The sequence below is a fragment of the Hyperoodon ampullatus genome, assembly GCF_949752795.1.
Source record: "Hyperoodon ampullatus genome assembly, chromosome: 1".
Classification (NCBI taxonomy): domain Eukaryota; kingdom Metazoa; phylum Chordata; class Mammalia; order Artiodactyla; family Ziphiidae; genus Hyperoodon; species Hyperoodon ampullatus.
Genome location: NC_136914.1, coordinates 220,409,468 through 220,431,628, shown reverse-complemented (window position 1 = coordinate 220,431,628; position 22,161 = coordinate 220,409,468). Strand labels below are relative to the sequence as shown.

Genomic DNA, 22,161 nt, shown 5'->3' with positions numbered 1-22,161 from the left:
TTTTATACTCATCACCTCACACCCAAACTATTGCACTAGCCCGAACTCCGTGCCCTGGCGTGTTCGGCATTCTACTGCTAGCTTTGTCCTACCCAGGTTTCTTTGGTTATTGTTTGGTTTTTTTGTTTTGAGCTGCCCTGGCTCGAGAAAATCTGAGAACACTTTGGCCCTGGGGCTCTGCACCACCAGCCTGGGTCACCCCTGATGCCCCCCACCCCAAGCATCCCCAGCCACACCAATCTATTCACCAAACAAGACTTGGCTCAGCCTGACCCCCGCACTCCACGTGGGATGCACTTCGGGCCCTCCCCAAACTTCCTTTACGCAGCCTGACCTCCCTTCCCCAGGCTTGGGGTTAAGCACTGGGTTGCTTCTGAGTAAGGCTGTCCGGGTTCAAATTCCAGCTGAGTGGCCTTGGGCAAGTAATTCAACCTCAGTTCCTCCACCTGTAAAATGGGCATGACAGCAAAGGCTCCCTCCTCTCGAGGCTGTGAAGGCCGAGTGCAGTCACACGTGTAACACACCAGGCACACGGACTGGGGCACAGAGTGGGCACCCAATACGCACGTGTTGTCATGCCCAGACCTCAGACTCTGCAGATTCACTTCTCTCTGGAATATCTCTCCTCCACCCTCTAATTAGGCTGTTTCCTGAGCGCGGAGGCTGGCTCCCTGCTCGCATGCTGGCGGAACACACAATCTCCGTTTCACCTACACTGCTCTGGCACCTTCCTCTCTGTGTCGGCCAACCTGTGCCAGGCCCTAGTGCTGGACCGTTTTCCTACAGAGAAAACCCAGAGCAGCCCCTTGCGCTGGGCTCCCCTCTTTCCCTTTCCACGCACTGCCCGCGGTGAAGAGGCACCGTGTGGCTGCAACCAAGTGCACTGCCAAGCAGGGCTGGCCCATCCCCACACCGCTGAAGTGGCCGGAGCTGAACTCCGTATTGTTTTTCCACATGGTCTCTCTGACTGGAGACGAGAAGCATCCCTCTGGAAGGTCCCGCGAGAGAGTTAGACGATTGCTCCACCCTTTGCCCCATCACCACCACCTCCCCTGCCAGGATGGGTCTTGATGATAGAGAAAAGATGCTTAAGGAGGGAGAGGGTACCCTTCTCCCTCATCCCTAACCCTCTCCCCTCAACCCTGCGTCTGCATTTTTTGTGATCCAAAACCACATTCAGCTTGTTCAAAAAGAACCACTTTCATTTTTGTAGGGTTGGCTCAAAACACGGGCAGCAAGGCGGCAGCAACGCCGCTGCACCGCCTAAACTGGTGCCTGGCCAGGGCGGCGGGGGGATGGGGGTGGGGGGGCGGGGAGGTCACCTGGGGAAACTGCGGAGCCTGACGGGCAACACCGTCCCTTTCAAATGAAAAGGCAATGTTTTCAACGACAGTATCCGAAATAAAAATGAATGCATGGTTAATTTTAAAGGGGGATGGGGGCAGATGCAGAAAAAGAAGGGAAAGCTACAGAAGTTAGACCCGGTGGTCCCAAAGCCTCAGACTCACGCAGCACAAGGCGCCTTTTTCAGCCCCGAACCTCTCAACTCTCTTTATGCCCACATTCCTGTCTTGTTTGTCCCCCAGGCCCTGGCGCGGTGTGGTTCCCCGCGGGGCACCCAGCAGCCGACCAGCGGGCGGGATGCCCCGTCACCCTGGCTCCGGGCTTCTGGACAGAGCACGTCCAGGACCCGCCGCGCGCGGAACAGACCCTGGGCTAGGCGCAAAGCTCGGTTCCGACGGAGCCCGCGCAACGCTGCCACCGCGGGGGCGGGTGCCCGCCTCTCCCGGCCAGTGGGCGCCCGGAATACCCCGCCAAGCTTCGCTGCCCCTCTGCCGGCCCGTCCGTCCCGCGGGGGCAGGTCGGGGCCGGGAGGCGGAGAGCGGGGAGCTCCCCGGAGCACAGGTACCTTGGCCGCAGGCGCCGCGCTGCAGGACGATGACCGGCGGCCGGTGCAGGCTCTCAGAGCGGCGGCTGGCGGCGCGCAGCCGGCACAGGTTGGCGTAGGTAGTGGCGTCGCTGCCGCACACCGGCTCGCTGCTGGCGCACACGCAGAGGCCGGCCTGCGCGCGCCGCCGCACCGTGGCCGAGGCGGGCACGCCGAAGGGCACCACGCACTGCAGCCCTTCGCCACACGGGCCCTCCTGCAGGCCGCACTCGGCCCCCTCGGGCGCGCCGCACACCTCGCAGCAGCCGCACGCGTCGCGGACGCGGCCGCCCTCGCAGTGTGCCGGCGGCGGAGCGCAGCGCGCGGGCTCGCAGCGCTCGGGACACCCGGCTGCGCCTGGCGCCGCGAGCAGCAGCAGCAGCAGCAGCGGCGGGAGGAACGGGGCGCGCGGGGGCTGCATGGCGGCTCCGGCGGCGGCGGCGGGCTGGGCGAGGGCAGGAGTGCGGCGCCGGGGAGAGCGCGGGAGGGACTCGGGGCCAGCGGGCGCGAGCGCGCGCGGCCGCGCGGCCCAGCCCATTGGCCTCGCGGCGGTGACGAGCTGCCTTGGGGACGGGCACTGCGCCCGGGAGGGGGGCCGGCCGGATGGCGGGAGGGCGGGCGGGCGGGCGGCTGGACCGGGGACCGCCCGCGGCGGGGGCAGGGCGGGCGCGCCGGGGCACGGCGGGGCTCGTGGGCGCGGGCGGGGCGGCTCGCGGGTCGGCCCCCCGGCTCGCGGGGCCCCGTTTCCCGGTGTCCGCTTCCCACGTATCCGCCTCTTGCGGCTTCCTTCGCCGCGGTTCGTGACCTTAAAACTAAAAAGAGGCTCTGCACCGGGGAACCTGTGGTGGCCCGGCGCGCGAGCGCCCGGGAAAGTTCCCGCAAATTGCCGAGTTGGGGACCCGCCCCGGCCGCGGGAGGGGCCGTTGCCCAGACCCCGGGCGGTGGCACCGCTGGCCCCGGTCACGCGCTCTAGAGGAGGAGGACGAGCACCTCTCTGGAACTGACCCCCGTGCTCGGCACGCGCGACCGGGACCGTGGACCCTGTGCAGCCCTACGAAGAAGGCGGGCGGGGCCCGCGGGGCTGGCAGGAAGCCAGCTCCCAGATCCACGGTTAAGTGAAAAAAGCAAAGGGCATAAGTAATTAGAATATAATCGTTCGAGTCAGATTCTTTTCAAAAGTTGTTATGGGTAGGATGCGTGCTTGTACATGCACAGAATAGCTCCTGAAGGAGAAGCGAGAAGCTGCTAACGCGCGGGGTGGGGGGGAGTCTTGGGCGGGAGAGGGGCGTCGTACTGTTTGAATTTTTCACCGCACGCGTGATTCTCTCAAAGCGTTGTTAGTAAATAAAAGAGCTCGCCTTTGGTCTCCCACGTGAGAGTCTTCGGTGGGTCATTTGGGACAGACGCCAGTCTAGGCGTCGTCAGGAGGAGCAGGGGCGACCCTGAGGTGGGTCCCCGTGCCCTGGCAGTGCCAGGTCGGCAGGTGGGCAGAGCTTGAGCCGGAGGACCCTGTAAGAGGCGGGCTCACGCAGCCCTGGGCCCGGCCAGCCGGGCAGAGGCTCCCAAGGGCGGGTGGGCACGGGCCTTAGGGGGGGCTTAGCGACTTTTCACTATTCTTCTGTGTTTGGGTTGTTCCCTTGAGCACGTGGTACTTTTCCAACAAAAATAGTTTAAACGTAAAATCCAAATATGTGTAACCCCCGCTCAAAGCACCTCCCAAATGTGAGGCATGTTAGCGTCCACGGTCCAGAGGGGTCCCTGGGACCAAGAGCCCGGAAGCAGGAGGTGCAGGAACCCGGGGCATGACAAAGATGTCTTGGTCCCCAGCCTGTGTCCCTAGACCCCATGGCAGTATTTCCTAAAGCCAGAACCTCGTTCTTGTGGGAAGGGAGGCCTTCACTCAGAATTCACTCAGCCCTGGATACCAAAGGAGGGTGATACCTCTGCTGATTAGAGGCCCTGAGTGCCTGACTGGCTGTGATTACCCAAAAAGGGGTTGGGCGGGGTGCCGGAGAGGAATAATTAGAAAAGTCCATCAGGAACTAAAAAGACTGTCCCCGCTGCAGGCCAGTGAGCAGATGAGATAAACAGGGCCTGCGGTGTGGATAAATCGGTGAGAACTCCTTTTCATCCAATACTTGTATTTTACAGATGAGAAAACTGAAGGCCAGAAAGGGTAAGTGACTCCCCGGGTCACACCACAAGTTAAGAGCGATGGAGCCAGAGCACCTTCTAAACGGTCTGTGCCTGCAAGTTCCCATCCTCCACCCTCCAGCCAAGTGACCAGACCGCAGAGTGAACTAGATGATTCAAAACAAAACATGACCACAACTTATCCGAGGTCCCTTCTTGTCAGAGAATAAGTCCCTGAGGGTCCCACTGAGTCCCCATCACGCTCGCACCCCGTTCTCCACTCCATCCCCCCACCACACACACTTTGCTCCCCCAGAGTTGAATAACTTGCATTTCCTGGAGCATACCTTCCTGTTTAAGGTTTCTCTGCCTTTGCTCATGCTCTCCTCTCTACCTGAAGCGCCCTTCCTCCCCTCCAGTGTGAGTTAGTGTGACCTAGTGAAGCAGGCAGGAGCCATGTCATCTGATGGGCTTGGATTCAAAATCCCACTTCTGGCCCTTAATTCTGTGCTTTCTGTAAGTTGCTTAAGGACCTCAGGGACCTTCACCAGGAAAATGGCCGTGACAACGGGTCTCCCTGGGGTAACTAACCTAAGAGCATTTTTGGCAATGGAACCACTCCTGTGATGGTTCACAACCTAGAAAAGGTGTTTGTGACTGTGATGATCAGAAATGCAAGCCAGATAGGCCACAGGGCTGTACTACTAGGGAAGGAAGAAAGCACCTCCCTGCTGTTGGAAGCCATGCTGGTGGTTTCCTCAGGAGGAGTCAATTGAGGGAGGAATGGAAGACCGAGCAGAACCTGAGAAGCAGAGTTGGAAATGCCCAAGGTCTTAGAAAGGCCATGATCGTATCACGATCACCCCCCTGCTCTGAGGATAATGCGGATCGCCAAGGGGACAGCTTGATCCAGGGGCCCCAACAAGTCCACCGACTCTGAGTTAGAAAATTAAAGTCCCACTGAAAGGATTATGGGGGCCCTGAACCGTCCACGTGGGAGGGTGTTGTGTGTGTGCCATGTGTGTCCATGAGAGGGCACGTGTGGAAGAACACAGAATAAATCAGGTGAAACCTGGCCTCAGGGGCCCAACATTGACCTTCCCTTTGTCCCAGCACCTCCATATCTAGAAATAATGCTTTTGAACTGAGAGGGTTACTCTTTCTCTCTTTTATTTCTTCCTCCTCAGCTGCCACTTATAAAGACAGTTTCTTAAAAGATGAATTTTTTGAATACATCACGAAAAGTCATTTCTCACTCACCAGGTCTTGGCCCAGATTCCTAGAGAGGATTTTTCCAGAGAAAAGGGGGCAGTTCTGAAGCCACACAGGCGAGTTCCCTGCCATCCCCTCTGCAGGCCAGATTTGCAGCATGTAAGCTTTCATTTTGAACAAAATCAAGTCTATTCACGAAGAATGAACAATGAAACACCATGGCTGCCAAAGCCTGGGTTTGGAAATGCGGCTTCTGAAGTGGAACCATGGCTGTGCTTCTCAGAAGGAGAAAGATCTCCCACGGGGTCTCCCAAGCGCATGAAGGACCCAGAGTGGTGAGGGCCCTACTGCCTTTCCTCATCCGCAGGACCAGAAGCTAGGGAGCAGTGGTAATACTTTTGACTCTTCCTAAAGTCTTGTCAGTCCCCTACCCCCTAACTTCCTGGTCTCTCAATCACAGTCACATGAAGTCCAGACTTCATGCCCCATGCTCTCCCCCAAAATGCCCTCAAACCAGGCTGCTCTCTGGTCCCAGGGCGGCAGGTATCCTGAGTTCCCCCATAGCGCCCATTCTCACTCTCTCCGTAGTAACAGAACCCTGGCTGGCACATGCCACCTCTGAGCTGGTTTGGGCTCCCTTCCCTCTGAGTACCAGGCACGCTCCCATCACCTCCCGCCACCCCACCGTCAGAAGGTGGTGACCTCCTGTGACAACAGGCACACACTGGTCCTGCTTCTCTGAAGACAGTCTCACGTCCGATCGGTTAGGTTTGGTTCAGGAGAAACTTCTTGAGCATCTGCCATGTGGTGGCCACTCTACTGCCCACCGGAGATGCGGTGTGGAATAATGGAGCCCCTGCCCCGCAGGAGCTCAAAGTCTAGAATTTCCTGCCGTGATGGAAAGGCTCTCTCTACTTGTGCTGCCCCAGATGGTCGCCATCAACTAAATGTGGCTGCTGAGCTTTTGAAATGCGGCAAGTGCCAGTGAGGAACTGAATTTTACTCGTCTTTCATTTTAATTCATTTAGGTGTAAACAGCCACGTGAACGCACTCCGTGAGGCGCAGGAAACTAGTGCCTGTTCCTCAGGAGAGAGAGGGACAAGAAAACAAATGCAGGGGGGTTGAAGGACTTCCGTGAGGGGAAAATTGGGGCGTTAGAAAGGTGCTAACAGAGCTCCATCTTGAGGGACGGGGAACAGCAGGAAGCACATCGTCCACGGGGGTGGGAGGGGGCGTGATATTACGAGTGCGCCTAGTTGGGAAAATTCTAGTGTGGCTACAGGCAGGAAAGGGGTCCCCGTGGGCAGGAGAGGCAGCTGGAGTAGGGGCCAGGTTGAGAAGGGCTCCAGCTGTCCGCCTAAGGAAGTTGGGCTTTCACTGATGCTGAAAGTTCCACTAGGCTTTTAAGGAGCTGTGTTTTGGCAAAATCACCCTGCTGCATATGGATGGTAGACTGAAAAAAAAAAAGTGGATTCAGTAACAGACAGTTAAAACTATAGATACATTATTCGATTTTAGGTGAAGGAGAACTTTGAATTGTATTGAAGATGCAGTTAGCATAACCCAATAAGATAAGAAGCAAAGAGATTCCATTAGCTTTGTAATAGTTAATTCATTTCAGCAATGACTTATTTAGTGCAAACCCCTCCTTCAGAAATAGTGCAAACGGTATGGATGTCTAAAATATTCTGGAGAACTTCTGAAGCGCTTTAGGAATATTAGGATTTCTAATATCAAGTCACAAAACATTCATGGCTATTAATTAAAGAAGAACCGCCCCCTAGAAAACAATCCCAGACCTGGCTATTGCTCTGTTTCCTTTCAAGCCCTCAAGATCTCTAATTAAGACCTTTCATTAATTTAGACTAACCTGTCGCCTAAATCAACTGCAGAAGACCAACGGTCCACGTTTGCACTAATTAGCTCGTTCCAGTATATTTGCTTTAGAAAACTAAAAGTGCAAGGTGCGTGACCAGTTTTTTCCACTCTCAGTGACCAAATATCAGACAGACACAATTTCAAATAGACCCACAGGCAGGCACCAGATTGTAATGAATGACAGCTTGTCGATTTTCTGTTATTCACGAGCTGCATGAAAAGCTGAACAAGGTCACATGTAGAGCATGCCGCCTTCTAAGCAAGATTGTTCCCGTTTTTTCTTTCTTTTTTTTTGCCGTACGCGGGCCTCTCACTGTTGTGGCCTCTCCGGTTGCGGAGCACAGGCTCCGGACGCGCAGGCTCAGCGGCCATGGCTCACGGGCCCAGCCGCTCCGCGGCATGTGGGATCTTCCCGGACCGGGGCACGAACCCGTGTCCCCTGCATCGGCAGGCGGACTCTCAACCACTGCCCCACCAGGGAAGCCCCTTTTTTTCTTTTTTTCTTTTTGAGGAGAGGGAGGGAACAAGCATTTATTGATCATCAGCAGATTCCCAGCAGTTTAAATATACAAGCTTGACAACAACCCTGTAATGTAGGTGTTATTATCACAACCTTGCTTTTGAAATAAGGAAACTGAGACTTGGACAAATCCATAACTTATCGAGGTTGTGAGTGTTAGAGGTGAGATTTGGTACCCAGGTCACTCTGTCTCCTCCCAGTTGTGTGTGATTAACTCTCCTGGCCACATTGGAAACGGCTTCATGGAGGAAATGACATTTGCAAGTAGGCACAAGAAGTATGTTTAAAGGCACAGAACCAAGACAAGGCTGTTTAAAGAGCAACGAGGAGCCCATTTTGTCTAGACAGGTAGGAAATGAGCATGGGAAGGGAGCTTGGGGCAAGACTGTGGAAGTTCATATGCCTTACTAAGGAGCTTGGATGAGTCCACACAAACCAGCACCACGTCACAGAAAACAAACCGAAATGCAAACCCTGTTGGTGGTGGTTTGATGATGTCATCTTTAGGTAGAGAAGGGAGCATCCTGCTACCCCCTTGGGTTAGTCACAAAACGAACCCTGGAAAATATCATTCAGAAATCAGTTGGAAAAAGCACTTATTGGAAAAAAAATAAAAAAAACAAAAAAAACTCTGCCTTCAGAAAAGGGTTTTTTGTTTGTTTGTTTTTTTAAGAAAATATCTTTTAACATTTAAGAGGTTTTTTTAGAATGTGGATATTTCATATTTTTATTGATATATTTATTTTGGACCTCAGTGCACAGGATTGAGTAAATCATACTTTTTATATTTTTCCATTCAAGACCCCTCCCTTGTTTTATGTATTTATTTATTTTCTTTTATTCACATGTCCATCTCTCCACCTCCATCCCACTCTCAGTCATTCTGATGGTTCATCGTGTATCTGTTGATTTGCACGTATTAGCGCAAACAGGTTTTGGTTTGGATGCATGCATTTTTACTGAGGTGTTATTGACATATAACATTATATTCGTTTCAGGTGTACAACATAATGGTTCGGTATTTGTGTATGTTATGAACTGACGGCCACAGTAAGTCCAGTTAACATCTGTCCATCCTCATGGATAGTTACAAAAATTTCTTCCTGTGATAAGAACTTTTAAGATTTATTCTCTTAGCAACTTTTAAATATGTAATACAATACTATTAACTGTAGACACCATGCTGTACATTACATCCCCAGGACTTACTTATTTTATAGCTGGAAGTTTGTACGTTTTGACCCCTTTCATCCATATGTGATCCATATGTGACCCCTTCACCTATATGGGAAAAAGTTCACATATAGAACATGCTGTCTTTTAGGAAAGATTGTTCAACTTTGACTCAAGGAAATTATGAGCCAGAATTTTAAAGGTACTCGTAAAAAGACTTTTTAAAAGGGAGGGGGGGCTTCAACCTTTGAGCTATCTCACCACCTAGTTATATAGACACTAAAGTATCCTCAAAGTGCCAGAGTTCTATAAGCGTTAAAAAGCATTCACTAGGGCTTCCCTGGTGGCGCAGTGTTTGAGAGTCCGCCTGCCGATGCAGGGGACACGGGTTCGTGCCCCAGTCCGGGAGGATCCCACATGCCGCGGAGCGGCTGGGCCCGTGAGCCATGGGCGCCGAGCCTGCGCGTCCGGAGCCTGTGCTCCGCAACGGGAGAGGCCACAACGGTGAGAGGCCCACGTACCGCAAAGAAAAAAAAAAAAAAAAGCATTCGCTATGTTTATTTATCAATAGGATCTCTAAGGTGCTTGGAAATCAAAGTTTAAACCAACTTGACCTAGAAGGCCCAGATTCTTCTTCTACAAACTTGAATTGTCTTCTTACATATACCACCAAGTGTTTTTTCTTTTACTTTTTTTTTTTAAATCCTTAAACCAATGGGAACCAATGTGTAAAGCTGTGAGAATATAAAAGAAGTATGCAGCTTTCTAGATGTCTACTCTAAAAACCTGGACCAGAAGTCGCTGACAGCTGAGGTCTCTGCTCCTCTCAGTATAACCCCAAGCCCTGCCACCAGCTCAAGGGGCCACCCAGATGGCCTTCCAGGGGCTTTGGGATTCCCATCACCCAGTCACATTCTCCCACCCAGGCCATCTTCCTGTTTCCTTTGTCTGGCACAGAATAGGTTCATTGGAAATATTTGTCAATATTCTTGATTCACCAGCTGTAAAGAATGTGTGCTTTGAATAACTTGAACCAGAAAAGGGCTGGTCCTGCCTGGACCTTCCTGTGACCATAGCTACTAGGCCAGGGGGTCTCAAACCTGAGCGTGCATCAGAAGCTCCTGGATGGCTGCTAAAAACTCAGATAGCTGAGCTCCGCACACCGGGAGTTTCTGTTTTGTAGACCTTAAACAAAGGCAGGGAAGAACAGAGCAGAGACGGCCACTGCTCCCATTTATGGAGGATGGAGGATGGAGGAATTCGGGCTTCATCTACGGATGGGGTTTCAGTCAGGAATGGGATGTGGTCAGATTTGTGTGTTAGAAAGACCACCAGGACCAGGGTGGGAGCGGGCCTGAGGGATAGGGAAGTAGAGGGAGGGTTCTGGCAGGAGAGAAGAGCGTATGGTAAATAGAGTTCAGCTAGGATTTTAGCAGCTGGGCTCACCTTGTGCCACAAAGAAAGAGTCTGCCGCTCTGCCTGCAGTCAGCTCCCTTTCCTCCCCACTCAAATGTCAAGCACAGACTCGCCAAGGGCAGAAATTAAGGGCACACCTCCAACTAAGCAGAACAGAGTGGCTGTCCCAGGCCCTCAGAAGGCTGGCCTCTCTCCCCCACCCACTCCTCCGTGGCTACAGCCAGTCCTGGATGGAGAATGCGCCGTGTGCTAGGTGCAGGGGGTGGGACGCTGTCAGCTCGCCAGCCGGCTGCCCATCTGGGTCAGCTCTGGGAGAGGCGTCTTTTCCCAGTCACACAAAGGTGCCTCAGAGGATGGGTACCCTGAACACTCTCTCCTAAATCGTTAATGACCTGAGGACATTCTCCTCCCTGGCTTTAATGGTCCTCCTCGGCGAGAGGAGGTGACAGAGATCCCTGTTGTCCAATAGAATCACCTGGGGGAGCTTTAAAAAGAAAAATGCTGGTACCCAGGAATTTGGCAAAACTTGGATAAATTTAGTAACCGATAGTATTGAGTCTGTGTTGATTTTTTGGTTTTGATCATTTTACTGTGGTTGCAAAAGGGAAAGTTGTTTTTTGTTTTTGTTTTGTTTTGTTTAAGAAAATATACACTGAAATATTTAGAAGTAAAGAAGCTTCATGTCTGCAACTTAGTCTTAAATGTTTCAGAAATAGAGAATGATTAAGCACATGTGGTTAACACTTGGGGAATCTGGGCTAAGGATAAATAAGAGTTTTGTCCTATTTTTGCAATTTTTCTCTAAACCTAAAATTATTTCAAAAAAAATTTTTTTAAGGAAAAACAATAAGCACCAGCAAGCCCATGAAAAATTCTCAACATTGTTAGTCATCAACAAATCAACACCAAATTGAGATGCCACTTCACATTCAGTAGGGTGACTAGAATCAAAAAGCCAGGTGAGACCAAGAGAAGGCAAGGATGTGGAGAGATGGGAACCCTCATACACTGCTGGTGGGAATGGAAGTTGGTGCAGCCGCTTTGAAAAAGAGTCTGGCTGTTGCTCAAATAATTAAACAGAGTTACCAGCAGTTCCACTCCTAGGTATATACCCAAGAGAAACAAAAGCATATATCCACACAGAAACTTGTACATGAATGTTCAAAGCAGCTTTATTCATAATAACCAAAAGATGGAAATAACCCAAATGTCCAATTGATGTGCCATGTCCATATAATAGAATATTATTCAGCCATTAAAAGAATGAAGTTCTGATACATGCTACAACATGGATAATCCTTGTGAAAGATTCACAAGATCTTTCTTGGGATTACCTGAAGATGGATTGCCCTAAGTGAAGGAAGCCAGTCACAAAAGACTATGTATTATATGCTTCTGTTCATATGAAAGGTCTAGAACAGGGAAATCTACAGAGACAAAAAGTAGATTCCTTGTTGCTTAGGGCTGTGGGGAGGATGAGGGGATAGACAGGTAATGGCTAAAGCATGCAGGGCTTCATTTTGAAGATATTTAAAAATTGACTGTGGTGATGGTCGCACATGTCTGTGAATATACTAAAACCCACTGAACTCTACACTTTTCTATGGTGAATTGTATGCTATTTGAATTATTACTCAATAAAACTGTTCTTAAAAACCCCTCTAGGGGGTGTGGTTGAGCATCCCTGGTGTCTAGTTTTCAGGGCCCTCCAGGGACTGCAATGAGCAGCCGGGCTGAGAACCACAGGCTGTTCCTATGTAGTGATGCTATGTGAACACATGTTTAAACCATCCAGTTATTCTATAACCAGGGTAATGTCCTTAGAGATCCAAAATTCAGTGGCACTGGGAATTCCATTTGTCTAATCCACAGCCCTTATTTAGTCAACCAAACTGTGCTTGGATGGCTCACCCCATGCCACCCCCCTACAACTTCAGCAGACTGGGAGCTGCCTGGACCAGCCACCTGGCCTGCCCATTGAGTGAGACGGTGCCAGCCACAGAGCAGACACGAGTCGCACACTGGCTGAGTTAGAGATGCTCGCTTGCAGCAGAAGCCAGGTATTACATTGAAGTAATACATTTTCATCTTGATTTTCATTTACTTTCTTCCCTTCAGCTTGGTTCCATTTTTGATATGACCTCTGCTGTCACTGTCAGTACTCCCGGATGGTGATGGCGGGGCACCAGCAACACATTATCCGTGATGAATCACGGCCGAGGTACTTTTCCACTGGGCTCACAGCCACAGCCCTTCTCCATCCTGCCATAGAATCACCGCACACCATGGACACTTGCCTCTCTCTCTCCTGCTGGACTCCCCTACTTAGGGACAGTTTCTGGGTGCCCAAGCCTATCTCAGTGCCTAGCACCCAGTTATTAAATTGACTTTCTATTCCTTTAAAAAAAAAAAGAAGAAGAAGAACCACTACTTTTAGAAATCAGACTGAAAACTCAGTCTCCTGCATTTACACTAGCCTTCCTGACGTGAAGACCTGCAGCTTGATAGGAGTGGAGGGAGAAAAAACCAGAACCCTCAATTTCAGGAAGACCAAGCCCAACCCCTGTGATCATTCAAAGAGATTTCAGGAAATCCTCCACTAACGGCCCAATTTCCCTGGCTTGAGATTCCAGAGGAAACAGAAGAAAGACCCAGGGGGTTACTTACACACCGAACAAGAAATGCAGGATATAAAACTGTGTGTGCTGCTTGCTCCTGATTGTTTAAAAAAATAATCATCAGACTTAAACCTGGAAGGAACAAAACCTGAGTGTTAACAGTGGTTCATTCTGCATAGAGGGGTGATGGGTGATGGATGATAGTTTCTGCTTCTTTTTATTTTTTGCACTAACTATTAATACTAGGGGAGAGAGTATTAAAATGAAGGAAGGAAAGGTCAAGAAAGCCAAAGCCCTGTTAGGTGGCAACCTCCCCAGTCGTGCTCTCCTTAAAGCCAAGGCCCCCTCTCCTAGGGCCCCTCAACCCTGGGCTGTGCTCCTTCCTGGGGTCACTCCTAGTCCCTTAGGCACTTCAAACCCACCTTTTCCCTCCTCTGAGCTCAGCATCTGCTCCATCCATGACTGCCTTCTACTCACTGGGCACATGGTAGAGTGTGTACCAAGTGCTTAGCACTGAATGAATACAAAAAGATTACAGATTGTTCCAAATCTATATTTTCTGACATTTTAAAATGAGGATGCTTTTCTATGTTTTTTAATCCACCAAGATATCTATACAGCTTTAAAAAATAAAAAACGTTGAAGTCTTTAGATAAGCTCTTTTGGTATCTGGACGTGGCTTATCCACTCCCTTTCTGTTTTCCCTGTTTCACTGTCCCCATCCCTAGGGGCCAGTTCTCTGTGTCCTGGCACAAGGAAATGGCCTTGCAAACTCTATAGAGTTGGCAACTCCCAGGATACCCTTGAAGATGGTGTTTAGGAATCACAACATAATTTAACAATAATCAGGACAGCTGGGTATTGGCATATGGATGAAAGTATAGAGCAATGGAACAGGAAGGAGCCCAAATCAGACTCATACAGACAAATAGTCACCTGATTGCACAAAGGCATAACTGCAGTTAAATAGGGTCTTTTCAATAAATGGTGCTGGATTAATTGGCTATTCATATGGGGGGAAAAATGAACATAGGTCCCATACAGACATCAAATGTAATTAATTCAAAGTGGATCATAGACCTAAATTTGAAAAGTAAAAATAAAGAGTCCAGGGACCCTATGGGCTGCAGAGCCTAAAACATTTACTATCTGGCCCTTTACAGAAAAAGTTGCCAACCCCTCATTTAGACAATCAGTAAAAGAATAAATCAAGCCTTAATTTGTAACTTCCAGTTTGCCTATTTCTGTGGTGTAAATGCTCCTCCTGTGGGCACGTCACACTGCCAATGTAACATCACTGAACACGGAATTGGAAGGAGAGGCAGGGTGCACAGCATCACATAGTCCATCAACTACCCAGGTCCAGTAGATGTAAATAACCCCTAGAGCATGGGTAATAGTTAGATGCGGTAAAGCAACTAGGAAGTGATGAGTTTTGAGGTTTTTTATTACCTTTGTTCCTAATGTAATTTATGTAATTGTAAGTTTATGTCTAATTTTCAATAATGGCTGTTTGACAACCAGCTTGCATAATTCCCCCAAATTCAACAGTTGACTTTCCTGAGCCAGCCCCAAGCACCTCACCAACTCAAGTGACCAATGGCCTGGCAGATGTCAGTTTTGTGGCTTGTGTCCACACCGGGTTCCACAGAACTGGGGGGAACACCCTTCTCTGTGCCCACTCTGCCACCTGGTCCTAAAGCAGGGGCACTTCTTATCATCCTATCTCCAAAGACACATGTTACTCACAGCCTCCTCTGTGTTCAGAGCCTCCACCCAGCCTTCCTCTCCCTCCACGCACATGGCCTCCTCTCCGCAAACCTCCTTCCCCCAAATGCAAACAGCTACCAGGAAGGTCCCCAGTGGGGAGACCCCCCCGCCCACAGTCACCTGACACAGCTACTATCACATCTCCGTCATAACAGGAGCACCTCACAAAACTACAAACTTGACGTAATTCCAATTTTTAAAAAGTAAGGTATTTTGGAACTCCAAGATAAAGATTCAGAGTTTCAAAAATTGAATAGAAAAACATTTCTATGATATTAAAATATATCGTTGACTACAATTACTCATAGTGTATGATTCTGGCAGAGAACTATCCGTATTCATGTTATAAGAAGTTCAGAAATGGACTCCACTCTGAGTGATTACTGCCTGAGTGCTATAACCTGAATGTCTGTGTCTCCCCCCCAAGATTCATATCTTGAAACCTAACCCCCAAGGTGATTGTACTGGGAGGTGGGGCCTTGGCAAGGTGATTAGGCCACGAGGGCTCCACTCTCACCCCATCAGAGCCTCCCGACAGCTCCCTTGTGCCTCCGCCACGTGCAGACAGAACGAGAAGACAGCTGCCTAGAACCAGGAAAAGCGTTCTCACTAGACACCAAAACAGCTTGATCTTGGACTTCTCAGCCTCCAGAGGGTGAGAAAGAAATTTCTGTTGTTTATAAGCCACTCAGCCTAAGGTATTCTGTTGTAGCAGCCCAAGCTGACTAAGACACTGATAAAAGTCTTATTTCAAGTCAGGGGGAAGAAATAGATTTTTTTTTTTTTTAATAAGCATAGAGTTATACTTAGGTACTTTATTTTATTTATTTATTTATTTATTTTTGCGGTACGCGGGCCTCTCACTGCTGTGGCCTCTCCCGTCGCGAAGCACAGGCTCCGGACGCGCAGGCCCAGCAGCCATGGCTCACGGGCCCAGCCACTTCACGGCATGCGGGATCCTCCCGGACTGGGGCACAAACCCGTGTCCCCTGCATCGGCAGGCAGACTCCCAACCAGTGTACCACCAGGGAAGCCCAGAAATAGATTTTTAATACTAACAGCTTAGAGAAGACTGCACAGACTCCTGTGACAGTGTTAGGGACATTGATCCCATCTTACTCAATGTCCCTTGTAACACATCCAGACAACAGAAGCTTCTGAATATTCAATGCCAAAAAGGCTCTCTGGCTGAGTAAAGGTGACATGCTTCTTTGCATCAAACAACAGACTTACAGAACTCAACATCTGCTTCTTCCATGGCCAGGAGGCTCAGAGTTAAATGGTATAAGCACCTTTCCTAGATTCCTGATAAAATTCTGTCTCTATAGAAGATATCAAATAAGAAAACTTTTTATTCTCATCTGAGTGTAATCTCTCAAAGCAGGTGGACGCAGGCAGCCTTTCTCAGTGGGGTTCCTCAACTGAACCCCAGAACACAGATGGTGATATGGGTGACCATTTTCTCAGCTCTCCTAAGGAGATGCCTAGGAGAGAATTCACGACACGCCATGGATGCTTTAGGGCAGCGGGTCTCAGACTTTATGGGCACCGGAATCACTTAGAGGCGTTAAAACAGATTGCTGGTCCCATCCCCAGAGGCTCTGATTCAGTAGCACTGGGGAGGGGCCGATAACTTGCACGTCTAACAAGTTCTTGGATGACGGTGACGCTGTTGGTCTCCGGACCACACTTTGAGAGCCACTGCTTTCGGGAATTAGAATTTACTTTCTCCCACTGCAGGCTCAGAAGAGCAATGGGACGGTTATGGGTGCTCCAAACTTCAATGTAAAATTGAATGTGATGAGCGTGAAAGGGACCCTGGACCTCCAACAGCTGTGAGTGACTGCTGAAACCACGCATTCTTGCAGTACTTTCACAGAGCGGCCAACACTACCAGGATCTGTTTAAATTTTGTTTTCTGTCTTATGTACTTCCCTTTTGGGCCAATCTAATCAACAAACCGCTAGACTGAAGCTGTTTCCATTTTCTAATCTCTTCCAAATTTTGAAGTCATTGGCTTTTTGAAAAGACTGCAGCGGTGAGAGAAAAAGCTATACAGTCAGCCCAGAGTTCAAGCACAAAATCTTAAAATGCATTCCAGTTCCAATTAACTGAGTTGAATGTTGGCACAGGAAGGGAGAGGGAATCAGGTATTTTGGGGCCATCGTGGCTTGTGCTGTGGGGAAGCTGAGAAAGCAAGTCCAACATCTCAAGGACAAAGTTGCATCTTAGCGGAAATGGAAGGATGAGTGGCATTAAACAGCACAAGGGATCAGGAAAGTGGCATTCAGGCAGAAGGACCAGCACGGATCATGACAGGGAGGCAGGAAAATCAGGAAACAAAGAATGGTTCCCTGGAACTGGCCCATACGATATACAAGAAGCACTGTGTGAGAAGGTGGAAATGTAAGTGCCTGAAGCTAAGAAGTTTGAACACTTTCCATAAGGAGACTGTTTCTCAAATGGGAAACCCAGACTTGTTCTCCTGGGATCACTGATTCTTTATGAGAAATTATATATGTCACACTTGAATTTTAATTTTTAGATGACCCATACTTTTGATTTAGATGGCCTCCTTATACCTGAATAGCACCACTTTAATCTGGTGCCCATGTTTGCGTTTGTAATCACCTTGGTCCCAAGTAAAAATCAGATGATATCACAACTCGCCACATAAACAAAGTGTTCATGTTAGTTCATTTGAGTTGAAGACAAAGTGAGTTCTCACACTGTGTGTTTTGCTCAGCTCCATGCAAATACATTTGAAAACTTAGAATGTATACTTTTCTAGGAATATAATTTATTGAAACTGATTCCAGGGACTTCCCTGGTGGTGCAGTGGTTAAGAATCACCCTGCCAATGCACAGGACACGGGTTCAAGCCCTGGTCCAGGAAGATCCCACATGCCGCGGAGTAACTAAGGCCGTGCGCCACAACTACTGAGCCCACACGCCACAACTACTGAAGCCCATGCACCTAGAGCCCGTGCTCTGCAACAAGAGAAGCCACCGCAATGAGAAGCCCACACACCACAACGTAGAGTAGCCCCCGCTCGCCGCAACTAGAGAGAAAGCCCACACACAGCAACGAAGACCCAATGCAGCCAAAAATAACTAAATGAATAAATATATACATACATAAATAAGTAAATAATTTTTAAAATTAAAAAAAAACTGATTCCAGAAAAGATAGAAAACCTAAGCGCATCAATTTTCATAGAGGACATGAGGAAGTAAGTTGTCAGATGTAGCCCCGCAAAACAGGTCCAACAGGTTTCACAGGGAAAGTTCACCAACTCTTTAGAGGAATAATTCCAAGTCTTTTTCACCTGTTCCAAAACAGCTTAAAAGAAGAAAATCTTCCAAGTTCTTTCCACGAAGCTAGGTATAACACCACAAAGTCTACAAAGACTAGAACCACACAGAAGAAAAATACAAATCAGCATCACTTGTATTTATGCAAAAAAAAAAAAAAACCCAAATAAAGTTATAGCAAACAGAATCAAGCAGTACATTTTAAAATAATGCATCCCCGGGCTTCCCTGGTGGCGCAGTGGTTGGGAGTCCGCCTGCCGATGCAGGGGACGCGGGTTCATGCCCCGGTCTGGGAAGATCCCACATGCCGCAGAGCATCTGGGCCCGTGAGCCATGGCCCCTGAGCCTGCGCGTCCGGAGCCTGTGCTCCGTGACGGGAGAGGCCACGACAGTGAGAGGCCCACGTACCGCAAAAAAAAAAAAAAAAAAAAGTTAAAATAATGCATCCTGACCAAATGGTACTTATTCCTGAAATGTAATGATAGATATTAGGAAATGGATTAATGTTATTCACAAAGTTAATTGATCTAAGGAGGGAAACAAGATTCTTTCCACAGATATTGAAGATATTTGATAAAATTCAACTACCCTTCTTCATTTAAACAAAACTCAATAAAATATGAATAGTCGAATACTTCTTTAACCTGATAAAATATTCCCACCTCAGCCCAAAAGCCAGCACCATGCCCTTCAATGGGAACCACTAGAGGCCTTTCTACCAAAGTCAGGAGCGTGACAAAAATGACTGCAATTGCCTGTTATTTAAGAAGGTAATTCATGACTACAGAGCTCAAGCGTTGCCAGGATGTCCTCTATTTCTGTAGTCCATTTCTTTTCCACAGTCCGAGACAACTCACACCTTCCTCAAACCTCTAATACCGTCTTTCCCATCTCACCGTTGAGGACTGTTTCCTAAGTTGCTGAGACTGAGGCAAGCCGACTTTCAGAGACTCCTCCCCTCCACGTGCACCCAGTTACTCTGCCCTCCCACCACAGAACACCGACACACTGAATAAAGCCAAGCCCTCTACTGGTGTGCTAGAGTCATCTCATCTCCTCCAGGACTTGGCTCCAACAAGTCTCCCCATCTCCTACATCATCAATCCTCCTTTTGCTATTGGCCATCAACGAAAGGCCACTATTTCTTCTATCTTAAAAAAACAACAAAAAAATCTTGAATCCGCTTTGGCTACCAGCAACCATCCCATTTCTCTGCTCCTGTTACAGCAAAACTCACAGTAGTTCTGTTTGGTCCACTCCACCAAAACTGCTCCTATTAAGATTTCCAGTGGCCTCCACACTGCCAAACCGAGCAGTCATTTCTCAGTCGGCCTCTTACTAGACCTGTGAGCATCATTTGACACATCAGAGCCCCTCCTCCTTGACTCATTTTCTGCCCTTTGCTTCCAATTGACTTGTAGTCACAACTTCTCATTTTCCACTGCCAGTTCCTCTTCTGAGCTCTTAATGTTGGAGCACCCTGTCTGTTCCTTGGTCCTCTTTTCTCCTTTCATCTCTCTAATCCAGCCTCAGAGCTTTGAATAGCACCTAGTATGTCGAAGGCTCCCCAATTTTTATCTCCAATAAAGATTTCTCTCAATTACAAATTTGTATATCCAACTGCCTTCCTGACCTTTCTCCTTGGTATCTAATAGGCGTCTCAAACCATCACACTCAATACTGCAATTGCAACCTTTGCCCTCAAACCTGCTCTACCTGCGACCTTTGCCACCTCAGCTCAAGGGCTCTATGTTCTTCCAGTTGTCCAGGCCAAAAAACTTGCCGTTATCCTTAAAGCATCACTTCCCTTCACTCGCCATTTCTAATCCATTAGGAAATATTCCACTTTGGAAATACAGACAGGCAAAAGGAGAGTGAGAAGAAAGGATAACATGAGTGATAACCTGAAGCATGACAAGGAGCATGATGTGTATGAAAGTCACAAAGGAAAAGATGTCACTGGGACCAATGGCCTCTATATGGAAATAATAAGGTTCCACAGGGAAGAGATTAAGTCCACATCGTGAAGGTACCAAAGCCAGGCAAAAGTGAGTTTTGATGTGGTTAAGTTCCTAAATCATGGAAAGTTCCCCGCATTTCCCACCCACTCATTCTCTCCTGCCCCAACGCCGACCAATGCTGAAGAAAACCAGTACGACAGGTAAAAGTACTGTCATTTCGAAGGGAGAAACAGGCAATGAAACTTCAAGAGAACAATTTAAATTTTATGCACGAACTTGGATACTTCAAATTCCGAATCATCATTTCCAAATTTATTGTCATGTCACATAGTTTTTACTTATAAGGACCTTTTTCTCTTCTGGGACCTTTCCAAATCTCCTCCATCACTATGCTTCTCTTATTACCCACTCCACCATTACCATCTCAGTCTCTGGATGTGTAGTTTTCCATGACTGATTTGATCACATATTACACTTTATATTTCTTTTAGCAAATTCCTTGTGGGTGTCATCTTTTTCTTAGGTTTCCTGTGCACTGCATATTGTACACTGAAGACACCCATTTGACCCAAGACCTCATCAGAAGGTCAAAAGTTTATTCACATGGAAAAACACCTCACCCTTACCCTATACCCAGTGACTATAACCAGTTTCTGCAACTCCTTCCAATTCCAGAATCTGGCAAACCTAAAATAAAGCTATTTTAAAATCCTTATTCTGATAACCTTATTAATTTACATGTCAAATGTCAGGGCTAAAAATCTCTCAGGGAGGTTGTGATCAGGATATTTATCTACTATCGATTCTCAAATGTTAAATTTAAATCATGTATAAAGAATCTATCATTTAAAATATTATGGTTCTGAAAAATATTGAAAATAGATTGAATGAAAATTCAACTCATTTAATAATTTGGAGATAGTACAATATAAACAAAGAATGATTTTCAAGACTTCTACTGAGGCAGCAGTACCATAATGGTTAAGAGCCCAGACCTTGGAATAAAAAAGATTGGACTGTAAACCTAGTGTGATTTTAAACAGCTGACTTTTATTTCCAGACTTGTAAAGTGGGAGGTAAATGTGATTGTAAAAGGGCCACAATGAGAGATCCTTGTGATGATGGAATTGTTGTTTCCTGACCATATCAGTATCAATATCCTGGTTATATTATTTTACTATAGTTTTTCAATGTTACCATTGGGTAAAACTGAGTAAAAAGGGTATACAAGAGCCCTGTATTTCTTAAAATTACATGGGAATCTACAGTTATCTCCAAATAAAAGGTTTATTAAAGTCATTCACAAATGTCGACTTAAGTTTTATATTAATATCCAAACTATCCTAGGCAATTACATATCTTCTCTAATTTTCTGAGTGAAATAAAGTGAGATTTCAAATTTAACAATGATGTAACCAGAAGGTGGCGCTATTACTTCAGGAATATACCATAGTAAGGCACTATCCACGTTATGTCATAAAAATAAAACGCTAGGATTTCGTCAGTCAAAATTGTAAATGTTAATTCCAATTCAGCAATATTTTCAATACATGTCTTACGTGAGGTTTGACAAAAATACAGTTTTCGTTAAGTCATTAAAAAATAAACATATACAAATAACCAATTCTGGATCTGCTTAACAGGGAAGTTTGCAAATGGAAAATACGAACCCATCTAAGTGTATTTTTCGCTGCGTCATATGTGGACTGTCAAACCTCCCATGACAAGGAAGATTCTTACCAAGTCTGGCATTAAGCTGGTACTAAGCTGGTATGTCATTCCTTTTTTTTTTTTTTTCGTCATTCCATTTTTATACAAACATTTCCTGCCTCACCAACTGTTAGAACTTCTGATAAAAACACAGCACTACTTTAACTAGAAGTAAAAAAAAATGGCTAAGGGATTTTTTTTTTTTTTTTTTTTTTTGGTGAAAGCAACAAAGTTTAGAACTTCCACATTTAAAAAAAAAATAAAAAAATTTATAATACTTTTCAGGGAAAGAAAATCAAGTTGCACCAGTTAATAAAAATTACCAACACAGATATCCTTTATCCAGTTCATTACTAACTAGATGCTGGATACACAGCAAGTGTGGACTACTTGTTACTAACAGTGGGTTTGCAAGAAGCAGCCTCTAATACTTAACAGGGCATTTTTATGAGTGCAGGTCTACAGCTCACCTGGGGATCAGTATGTCCTCTGCACTCATCCTTATTCATGTCATACCAATCTAACCA

General features: G+C 47.5%; 1 protein-coding gene across 1 annotated transcript in view; it reads right to left on the bottom strand.

Annotated features, from left to right (window-relative positions):
- Window positions 1-2,465, bottom strand: part of HTRA1 (HtrA serine peptidase 1) — a gene marked incomplete at its 5' end in the record, with an annotated part of 63,374 nt that extends 60,909 nt beyond the window's left edge. The window contains one exon of the mRNA XM_079696922.1: window positions 1,910-2,465. Coding sequence (XP_079553048.1) covers window positions 1,910-2,465 — 556 coding nt within the window. The remainder of the gene's footprint in view (window positions 1-1,909) is intronic.
- Between the last annotated feature and the right edge of the window lie 19,696 nt (window positions 2,466-22,161).